Source organism: Centropristis striata, chromosome 12 (genome assembly GCF_030273125.1).
Source record: "Centropristis striata isolate RG_2023a ecotype Rhode Island chromosome 12, C.striata_1.0, whole genome shotgun sequence".
Taxonomy (NCBI): domain Eukaryota; kingdom Metazoa; phylum Chordata; class Actinopteri; order Perciformes; family Serranidae; genus Centropristis; species Centropristis striata.
This window is the reverse complement of record NC_081528.1, coordinates 4,225,358-4,236,563: the sequence shown is the minus strand read 5'-3', so window position 1 is coordinate 4,236,563 and position 11,206 is coordinate 4,225,358. Positions and strand designations below refer to the sequence as shown.

The following is an 11,206-nucleotide window of genomic DNA, read 5'->3' as shown; positions in this document are numbered from 1 at the left end:
ACACTCACACGGCTGTGCAGCTTCTGTCAGTGCACTTCAACAGCTTGTGCTCCAATGTTGGCAGCTGAAGGCTTTTGAGGATAGTTTCTTTTATTATTATTGAACGAAACTCAAACATGAATCAGAAAGATTCATGTAGACTATAACCAAAAGTTGACTGAAACACAAAAGTGTTCTTTTAACTTCTTTTCACAGCAATGAGGCGAAGTGGAAGTTTTGAAAGATGACATTTAGTGAGTCAAAAAATTAGGAATTGAAACATTTTCTTGGATAGTTTTGAAGACTGAAAGATTTTTTTGGCCCTGTAATTATTATTTCAATCATCTATATAAATTCTACAAAGACATACAAATTCAGTGCTTTTACTTTAAAATAGCAGTTTTTCATGTTGTGCATTACTTAGTGATTGTTTGTTATTATGTGTCCTCAGTTTTGTCTGTAAATTGAATCATTCGTTCCAAGTAATATTCACTAAACCAGTTCATTGGCTTCATTAGTTAATATTTCCAAGTAAAATGTAATTGAGGGACATCAGTGAATCTGCAATTTACTTGTGTATTACTATTTTCATAAAAAAATAAGCGGTTCTATTAAATAAATATTACTTAGAAACAGCCTGAGAAACACTTTATGTGTGGAAAAACTTGCCTAGTTTTTTTTCAGTGTATTAAGTTCCCCTGTAGTCAATATGATTTGCTGTTGAATTGAATGGATTTCATTTAAATTCATTAATTGTAGGAAAATGAAGAACCCTCATTCATTGAATACTACCTGGAGTAATTCCATGAACAAGGACTCGGTACTGATGTCTGTGCCAGGAACCAACAAGAAGTTCAAGAGGAAATCTCAGGAGCCTAAACGGCTGATCAGAGACCCCGAGCCCGAGAGGACGAAGAACGCTTCAGACGTGGACTTGGTGGACGACATGGACACGGAGGTGTGTAACGTCAGCCGGAGACAGCTGATGATGTCCCAGGAGGGGATGTCCAGCGCCACGGGGACTCTGTCAGGACTAGAAGGCAGCGTGGCCCCGACTCAGAGCGGAGCCATCGACATGAGGATCGGCATTAACGTACCTGCCATCACCTTCAAACTGTCCCAGCTGCCGGCCTCCTCCTTCTCCAGCCCTGAGATCTCCCACTGGCCCACCTCCATCTCCCAGCCTCTGTCCAACAGGCTCAAACTGGGCCTCCGCTCCACCTTCCCCCAGTCGACACCAACCAGCAGCTCCCAGAGCCTTTCACCACCCAGCCACCAGAGCTTCTCCATGGAGCTGGAGCCCTCTCTGTCAGGACAGACCACCGCTCTGCCCGTCTCCAGAGCCCAGTGTCACAGCCACGGGGAGCCCCAGGGCCACATACCCAAGGTGAATTTAAGAAAACATGTTGGGAAAAATATCTATGGTAACTCTTTATTTTAACGTACACATACAGTACAGGCCAAAAGTTTGGACACACCTTCTCATTCAATGCGTTTCCTTTATTTTCATGACTATTGACATTGTAAATTCATCAAAACTATTAATGAACACATGTGGAATTATGTACTTAACAAAAAAGTGTGAAATAACTGAAAACATGTCTTATATTCTAGTAAGCAAAGGGTGGTTACTTTGAGGAATCTAAAATACAAGACATGTTTTCAGTTATTTCACACTTTTTTTGTTAAGTACATAATTCCATATGTGTTCATTCATAGTTCTGATGCCTTCAGTGAGAATCTACAATGTAAATAGTCATGAAAATAAAGAAAAACGCATTGAATGAGATGGTGTGTCCAAACTTTTGGCCTGTACTGTATTCAACATTAATTAGTTGATTATTAGCATGCAAATAAGTTACACATTGGCTCTTAATTAGTCATTATTAAGTAGTTTAAAGAGTACATTTAAAGTTAAATGTTAAACACTTTTCAATGTTTTATGATATACTTGATAAAATTCCTTAAGTAAATTGCAGGTGCTTTTTAGCCTGGCTAATACCAGACTATTCACAAATGAGATCTAGTCTGGAAACCAGCCATTCATTTCTCCGTAGAGGAGGCGTGGTTTACGATCCTCCAGAGCCGTTTATTGGGCGCTACGAATGTCTATCATAAGCGTCTGTAGGTAGCTCTTAGCCAATCGTATCAGTTATACCAGATGACGTAGTAGAGCAACAGAAATTGATGTTTACATAGCCGGACTAGCCCATCTCTACTTTGAGACTAAAATGCTCAATTCTGCTTCTGCAACGTTTTTCTGCAGCATGTTCTGACTCTGGCTGCTCACAGTCTACCGGCAGTGTTGGTGTGTGTGTGTGTGTGTGTTTGTGTGTGTGTGTGTGTGTGTGTGTGAGAGAGTGTTGCTTGCTGCTTTGCTTCTCCAGTTCTCGCTTTCTGCAATATTATTTATTTTTACGCCTTATTCCCCCTCATGTCATTCAGCCACACACATCCACTGATTTTATGGGCAATAGACGAGCTGCTGGGGGTCTCTGGGGGCTCCGCTGTCCCCCGGCTCGTAGCCAGATCACCGTGGTTACAGCAGCGAGCGGTAGCGGGGCTAGCTGGTAGATTAGGTTTTGGCCAAATCCTGTCGGAAGCAAGGCTAAAACAACCTTTTTGGTGGTGAAACAGGAGAGTAAAGTCAAACGTTGTTCTTCTTTTAAAATAAACTTTGGCTCTAAACTATTTAGAACACTGTCTACAGCTAGATCCAAAAAGAGCTTCACGTCTGCTGCAGCCAAGTTGGATCTGTAAGAAAACTACAAAACTACAAGCTTCCATCTGTAGAGTAGTACGCATCATCATCCCTCCCCGTTCTGTGATTGGATCCTTAAATCAGGGCTAAGAAACGGCCCTGGTTTCCAGACTGTCTGCAGGTTTGAAATGAAATCGAGCATGCAAGGCAGTATGGGTATACCCAGGCTAGATGCTTTTATCTATCAGGATTTAATCTTGATGCTGAAGATGCACATAACCACCAGCTGTAAAAGTGATTTCTGGAGAGTTGTCTGAAAATGCTTGCAAGTTATGACGATAATTTTCCCCCTCAGATTTTCACTTGAAACCCTCAAAAAAAGAACAAAAATGTAACGTTTAAGTCTTATTCTGCACGGCCTTATTATACAACCAGTACGACATTAACTAAGAGTTTTCCCTCAACAACCTCAGAATTATTGATTATTATTGACATTTTAGAAGAAAGGCTACATACTGGACAAAATCAAATGTTTTCCACATGTTCTCCATCACCATAACTTTCAATTTTTGGTAGGAGCCACTTCATCAAGATTGCAGATTGGAGATGGCACCCATATAGAGTCTATGAGAACCAATATATCTTCCAAGCCATTTAGAAGGTCAATCTTGGTGTCAAAATATACATTTTTTGGGTCAAGGAATCATTTAAAGCTATTGAGAATATCACTAGATGATTATCTTTTTAAGTAATTCCAACTAAGACATTATTGAGTAATTCCCATGAGACTTTTGTAGCTGAACTAACTCAAATAATCATCCAACCAACATGATTTGTTTTGTCCTCTACAAGCTTCATTATGTTGAACCAACTCAATTTTTGTGTTAATAAGTGGTCAAATGACTCTATATAAGTTGCCATAACTCCTTTATTTTACTTTCTTTCTACTCAGCAAAGTCCATGCAAATTGTTACCTCAATTTTATTGAGTATAAGTAGCGTATTTCACTTAAGTCAGACATATTGTAATACAATATTAAGTTTCATTACCTTAATACTTTTCCTTGTTAAGTGAAGGCAGAAATGCTTATCCAAAATCAATTTCTGAGTTAAGACGTCTTTCTTAATTTTAAATTTTGACCCTAACCCTTGAAATAAGTTATCATCTTTATTAAACAATAGACATGTAACAAATTGTATTTTTTATGCTGAAAAAGCTCATGTTTTTAAGTCATACTAACTAACCTCCTGAATCTTTTCTTAGAGTGTGGAATCATTTGACATTGTTACTAAAAAGTGTCAATCCTGCTTCCAGCAGCCTCAAATTCTAATTTTCCATAATGCAAAACATGTGATTTAACCCTCTGGGACGACTCAGGACATTTTCAGACATATTTGTCATTTTTCACTATTGTTTTGGCAATAATTTTGGCTGTGATACTGCAAATGACATGATTTTTGGAAGAGGTTTTTTTTTCTTGATATATTTTGAAATTTAAATTAAAATTTTTCTAATGGGTCTATAATAATAATACACTGTTTACAAATGTACTACCCTTTCAGACCCTTCGGGCTGAACATGTCTACTTCCAAAAAAATGCTATAAAAACTTGACAAATTAATATTTTTTTTCTGCATAAACCTCTTAAACAATTTCCGCCCAGCTCAAAACTATTAAACATTCAAATATTTAGATGATTTTAACCCTTTTAATACCAGTTTGATTAAATGATGTCACTGTTTTTCAAAGAAAAAACGCATAAAAATGTAGTTATTTCCCAAATAATAAATAATTTTTGGCTTGAGCATTGCTTTTTATCACAGCCTGGGATATGTCAAAGATTAAGAACAAAAATTGATTTTGATGCACTTTTAGTTTTTGTGTGGTGTCAGATTTAAAATTTACTACCCTTTCAGACCCTTCAGGCTGAAAATGTCCACCTCCAAAAAGATGCTATAAAAACTTGACAGATTAATATTTTTTTCTATTTTTTTCCTGCATAAACCTGCTCGGGCCAGTTCATCGCTGCTTGCAGCTTTAATTCATCTTGTTTTAAGAGTTCATTTCTTATTTTAAGCGTTCAACATGCTTATTCCTAGATTTAACAATCTTAATTTAAGAAATCTTGTCAAGGTAAATTATCTGTCCATGCAGCAAGATCATTTCCCTCAGATTTAGTGTTTTTATCTGGTTTTTAGACCTTTTTTGCAGAGCAGCCAGTCCACTACAGATGTTAGCCCTGATGCTATTATTTCGTTGAATGAAACACAAAAAGCTAATTTCCTGCTGCTCTCAGGAATCTGCCAGAAAGCGGGTCATGTCCAGTGCTGATGGAGGCGGGCGGATCCCAGAGGTGAAAGCCATCCAGCAGACCAGGAGGCTCCTGGCCAACGCACGAGAGAGGACCCGCGTCCACACCATCAGCGCTGCGTTCGAGGCCCTCAGGAAGCAGGTCAGAGAAAACACACTGCTGAAAACACACGCAACAAACAATAATGTATGTACCAGCTGCACATTGTGCAGAATTTCTTACCTCACCAGGTAAAGGTAGGCTTGGCTTTCAGTAAAAGTGAATGTGGTTGCCTCAATATGCAGATGTTGACTCTTTAGAGCAGGAAATAAAATAAGAATCATATGTATGTGTTGTGTTTCATTTGCAGTCTGTAAATGAAGTAAAACACATTTTTTTCTTTTCTTTTTACATTCTTGTAGTTACCACACTGCAAAAACCAGATAAAAACACTAAATCTGAGGGAAATGATCTTGCTGCATGGACAGATAATTTCACTTGGCAAGATTTCTTAAATTAAGATTATTAAATCTAGATTTTAGCATGTTGAACACTTAAAATAAGAAATTTACTTTTAAAACAAGATAAATTATCTAACACTTCTAAATCTAAAGTTTTTTTTATCTTGGTAAGAAACCAATAATTGTCAGGTCACTCTGCTCGGGCCAGTTCATCGATGCTGCTTTAATTTTTATCTCTTTTGTACATTTTTTGTCTTTTTTGGTCATTTTGTGACCAAAAGAAGATGTTAAAAGACACAAAATAACAAAAAAAGACACTAAAAAGACACTAAAAAGACACAAAAAGACATAAAATGATAGTAAGAAACAAATAATCATCAGGTCACTCTGCTCGGGCCAGTTCATCGCTGCTTGCAGCTTTAATTCATCTTGTTTTAAGAGTTAATTTCTTATTTTAAGCGTTCAACATGCTTATTTCTAGATTTAACAATCTTAATTTAAGAAATCTTTTCAAGTGAAACTATCTGTCCATGCAGCAAGATCATTTCCCTCAGATTTAGTGTTTTTATCTGTTTTTTAGACACACCTTTTTGCAGTGCACTCATATACTTATCTAGTTTTTATAGGTCTTTCATAGTGCTTTTCCTTGTGTCCATTCCATTTAACCGCAATTTTCTAGCCCTTTTTGTTTCTCTCTCTCCAGGTGCCGTGTTACTCCTACGGCCAGAAGCTGTCCAAGCTGGCGATACTCCGTATAGCCTGTAACTACATCCTGTCTCTGGCTCAGCTGGCTGAACTGGACTACAGTCCAGAGCACAGCAGTGTGAGCTTCTCTCAGTGTGTGGAGCAGTGCACCAGGACGCTGCAGGCCGAGGGCAGGAGCAAGAAGAGGAAGGTACTTTATATATAATATACATTATATTCTCAAATAGTGGCTGGGGCCCAGTAACAGAGGAACCAGGCCTTTCTCTTTCCCTTTCTCTTTCTATTTAACCTGCTTTATAATTATATTTGATCATATTTCCGTAAGAAGCATTCAATTTCCTGATCTGCTCCTTTTTAATTTGTTTTAACCCACTGACGCCTAAAACTTCCTGTAAAACCTCTGGACGATTTTAAAATAAGCCCCTAAAACCTGAAGTTTTTCTGGAAATTCAACAGAAGTGTCAACGCTTCTACTAAATAATAGATTTTTCAGCCTCTGTAGCAGATAGAAATGAAATTCAAGAAGTATTTGAGAGCTTATACAAATACTACAAAACGACGTAAACGATTTCCAGGCTTCAATGGGTTAAAACAATATAACCTCTAGAGCTGTACCTAATTTTTTATGATTTCAAAACCTTAAAAATCCATAAAAAACCCTGGTTAATATCCCTTGGTGTAAAAGGGTTTTTAGTTTATAACTACGACCAACTCAGACCCACACTGAGGCTACATTTACACGAGGACGGTCTGAACAGAAGACGCAAAAGTGGCGTCACGTCTTCACTTTTTATTCCTCATTTAGACGAGCATTTTCGGGAGGAAATCTGCTGCATACGGTGACGCAAAAGTGTGTGAAATTCGATTGTATGCAGCCAGGCGGCATCACTTAAAGCCATAAGAGCATCTTTGGGCATGCAGAAGTTTTCACGGCACACATTTTCATCAGCTACTCCTTCCACAAAGTTCTCCACCATCACTAGATCTCCCAGGTCTCGTTCACAGCCGTCTGGCTCGCCTCTGACCAATCGGTGCATCCTAAAGGTGATGGAGATAATTCCAGATCCTTCTCTGTTCACTAATACTATCTGTACATATCCTGTACATTTGGTGGAAAGACTCCTGTAAGTTTATTAGAGCTGCCAGAGCTCAAGAACAACGTTTGGCTTTATTCTTCTGTTTCACCACCAAAAAGGATGTTTTAGCCTTGCTGAGAAACAGGATTTGGCAAAAGCCTAATCTACCAACTAGCCCTGTTGGTGGCTAAGCTAACGGGGTTTAGTGAGACCCCGGTCGTTGTGGTCATCTTGCTATTGATCACCTTGATGGAGGACTAGATAAAGAAAGCAGCCCAACTTGGTATCTTCGCGCCACAGCTATTGATTGATATACAGATTGGCTAAGTGCTACGTAGAAGCTTCTGATAGACATTCGTAGCGCCAAATAAACGGCTCTGGACGATCGTTAACCACGCCTCCTCCACGGAGAAATGAATAGGTGATCTCCAGACTAGATCTCATTTGTGATCTAGTCTGGCGTTAGTCAATCTAGGTACTAAAAACAGTTAAATGGTCTAACTCTGAAATGCGTATCGAAGAATACACAGGGGAAACAGGTGAAAACACCTTGATGTTGTTTTTAGTACAATAGAGATTTAATGTCATATCAGTAGGACTTGTGAGTTAGCTTGAATAAAAAGTTTTTATTTATGAAACACAGCTTTCAAATCCATTTTTACACTGATGCAGTCATGTTGCTCTCTTAGATGTAAACTAGCTGAGGGCTTTTCCCTGCTTGCTGGCTGTTTCTCTCTATGTGCATGCCTGCATGTGTGTGTGTGCACGCGCATGTGTGTGTGTGTGTGCATGAGTGTGTGTGTGGGGGCGTGCACTGTGTTCTCAAAGTTCCAGACACCAGATGTTTAGAGTGGAGGGGAAGTGGAGCTGGCGCCATGAAGGGCAGAGGGCAGTGAGAAGGCACGCGAACTGAAACCACACAGACGCGCACACACACGCACACACACGCACACACACACACACACACACACACACACACACACACACACACACACACACACACACACTTGGCACATTCCCCAGCAGTTTCTCCAACACATTCCCCCACTCTGCCTCTCCAGGCCATCTGCTCCAACATACTTTGAAACAAGGAGGGGAAAAAACACAGTCATCATCAGTCTGTGTGTTTTGTTTTTTTCTTTTTTTCACTTGGGGCTGATTCACATTTTTTGCACCACCATAACACTGGACTGACTGGACAAAAAAATAATAATTCCCTGTCTTCCACACAGTTATGTGACAAACCTTTGAACTCTGAAGCTGCTCAAAACGTTTCTATCTCAACAATCTACCGACTTTGGTAGTTGCAGTGATGGGAGAAGTTTATATTGTTCTCTGTATTGTAGAGCAGTGGTTCCCAGCCTTTTTCTTGAGGGACCCACATTTTTACCATTGTAAACTTTGGCGACCCCCCCATTGTCCATTGCTTCTATGAAGCCGAACTCAATGTGACTTTCATGGTACCCTCTCTTTTTCTTTTTGAGATATTCAGCATTCTCGTCTCCCTGACGCTTCGCCATTTTTCCATTAGCTCTGTGTTTCTGTTGTTAGGTGAGGTTACCTCTAGGTGAGGTTACCTCTAGGTGAGGTTACCGCTAGGTGAGGTTACCGCTAGGTGAGGTTACCTCTAGGTGAGGTTACCGCTAGGTGAGGTTACCGCTAGGTGAGGTTGCCTCTAGGTGAGGTTACCACTAGGTGAGGTTACCACTAGGTGAGGTTACCTCTCGGTGAGGTTACCGCTAGGTGAGGTTACCACTAGGCGAGGTTACCACTAGGTGAGGTTACCACTAGATGAGGTTACCTCTAGGTGAGATTACCACTAGGTGAGGTTACCACTAGGCGAGGTTACCTCTCGGTGAGGTTACCGCTAGGTGAGGTTACCGCAAGGTGAGGTTACCACTAGGCGAGGTTACCGCAAGGTGAGGTTACCTCTAGGTGAGGTTACCGCTAGGTGAGGTTACCTCTAGGTGAGGTTACCGATAGGTGAGGTTACCTCTAGGTGAGGTTACCGCTAGGTGAGGTTACCGCTAGGTGAGGTTACCTCTAGGTGAGGTTACCGCCAGGTGAGGTTACTGCAAGGTGAGGTTACCGCTAGGCGAGGTTTCCTCTAGGCGAGGTTACCGCAAGGCGAGGTTACCGCTAGGTGAGGTTACCGCGAGGTAAGGTTACCGCGAGGTAAGGTTACCGCTAGGTGAGGTTACCACTAGGTGAGGTTACCTCTTGGTGAGGTTACCGCAAGGTGAGGTTACCATCAGGTGAAGTTACCACTAGGCGAGGTTTCCGCTAGGCGAGGTTACCGCAAGGCGAGGTTACCGCAAGGTGAGGTTATCGCAAGGTGAGGTTACCGCAAGGTGAGGTTCTAGAGTCTAGAAGAAGCCCAAGCTTAATTCTTTTTAGGTATACAATTCTCACACACTACAATTGCATTTACAGACAGATGCTAATAATAAAAGATTGTTTTTTTCCCATGTAATATCAACTAGCTGCTAGCTAGCTAACGTTAGCTACTTCCCTCTAGTAGTTCCAGCTGCAACACTCTTTTCAAAATTATACATTTTTACATAATTTCTATTTTTTTATTATTATATTATTTATTATATTTATATTCCCATTATCTCTTTGATCAGCCTACATGTCGAAGTATCCTTAGACAAGATACTGAACCCCAAATTGTTTCAACGCCACAACATCTGTTGTATGAACGGTTATTTATGGTGGCAGGTGGAACCACCAGTGTATGAATGGGTGAATGAATCTGTTGTGTTAAAGCGCGTTGAGTGGTCGATGTGACCAGAAAAGCAAAATACAAGTGCAGTCCATTTACCGTTTACCATTTGTGTTTCAGGAATGAAGCCGATAGCAGCTGACTGGCCTGAGAAACACTTGTGATAAAGCTACGAGGACGCAGAATAACGGGAGGACAGATGAAGAGACGATCAGAAAACAGACGAGGAAGTGAATGAATACAACAGTGAACGGGACAAATTATACTTTTTTTTGTCATGACTTTCATTCATTAGTAATTAACATTAATGCTTATCTAAGCTAAGTGAACAACTGACAAAAGACAGAGATGCAAACTCATGTTGGGACTAACGTTAGCCCACAGAACGGCAATATGCACACATTCCTTTACAGTGGTCCAAGTCTGTATTGGAGCCACTGTTGTCTTGTTAATACCATGTTAAAATATGTATTTCACTCACTTTTTAGCTGGTATCATGTCTCGAGCATGGAGCTTGTTCTGTTGTTGGTGTGTAATAGGCTCTGAAACGTTTAATGAGGATAAAACATTTAGTCTCCATGAAATGAAAAATACATCTTCCCAGTTTTAACAATTTCCCTGGGTTAATTGTTCATTTATCTTTGATATATGTCAGTTACAGGGTCATTTTGACATTAAAAACCCTGTTTTTTCACTTCCTGTACAACAGTTTCAAACGTTTGAAACAAAAATAAGACTTTATGGGACTTTATGGGACTAGTGGTGATGTGAAACCGCTTGGTCAAAACTAGTGATATGCCAATGAAGCCTCATGAACCATTTTCTTTATTTTCTGAGCCCACTAGATGGCGCCCTTGGTTTATTAAAAAAAGACTCTAACAATGGTAATCAAGTGTGTTTTCAGCCCTTTGTTGATCAGAGAGCTCCATCTAGTGGAGTCAGAAAATAAAGAAAATGGTTCATGAGGCTTCATTGGGACATCACTAGTCAAAACCTGGTCAAAAATCCACAAAGTTTCCCTTTTACCTCTCCGTGTCCTCCTCTGGATCTAACAACAGGCGAAGGAGCTTTTGTGTGTGGAGCCATAACAGTCCTTGGACGCTCCGTGTTGTGCCTTTCCACTTTTCAGCGAGCCAATCAAATGTGGAGGATTTTATTTAAATCCCTCTTGCTGTATGTTTCACAGGGGAATATGTCACAGTACAGGAGCTAAAGACACTCTAACTTCCATTTCAGGGGCACTTAAAAACTCAAAATGCAGTTCATGCA

At 40.1% G+C, this 11,206-nt stretch overlaps 1 protein-coding gene across 1 annotated transcript; it reads left to right on the top strand.

Moving 5' to 3' along the window:
• Positions 1-10,745, top strand: atoh8 (atonal bHLH transcription factor 8). Its single transcript, XM_059346391.1, has 4 exons — positions 1-1,366; positions 4,977-5,132; positions 6,135-6,326; positions 10,058-10,745. Exons 1-4 carry the CDS (start codon positions 743-745, stop codon positions 10,061-10,063), a joined length of 978 nt encoding a protein of 325 aa, XP_059202374.1. The 5' UTR covers positions 1-742; the 3' UTR covers positions 10,064-10,745.
• The last annotated feature ends 461 nt before the right edge of the window (positions 10,746-11,206 follow it).

Bases quoted from the DNA above. Each gene is read 5' to 3' on its own strand.
- atoh8 (XM_059346391.1), top strand. From the start codon at position 743: ATGAAGAACCCTCATTCATTGAATACTACCTGGAGTAATTCCATGAAC. The intron at 1,367-4,976 runs GTGAATTTAAGA...TGCTGCTCTCAG, and splicing joins CCCAGGGCCACATACCCAAG to GAATCTGCCAGAAAGCGGGT. The intron at 5,133-6,134 runs GTCAGAGAAAAC...CTCTCTCTCCAG, and splicing joins TCGAGGCCCTCAGGAAGCAG to GTGCCGTGTTACTCCTACGG.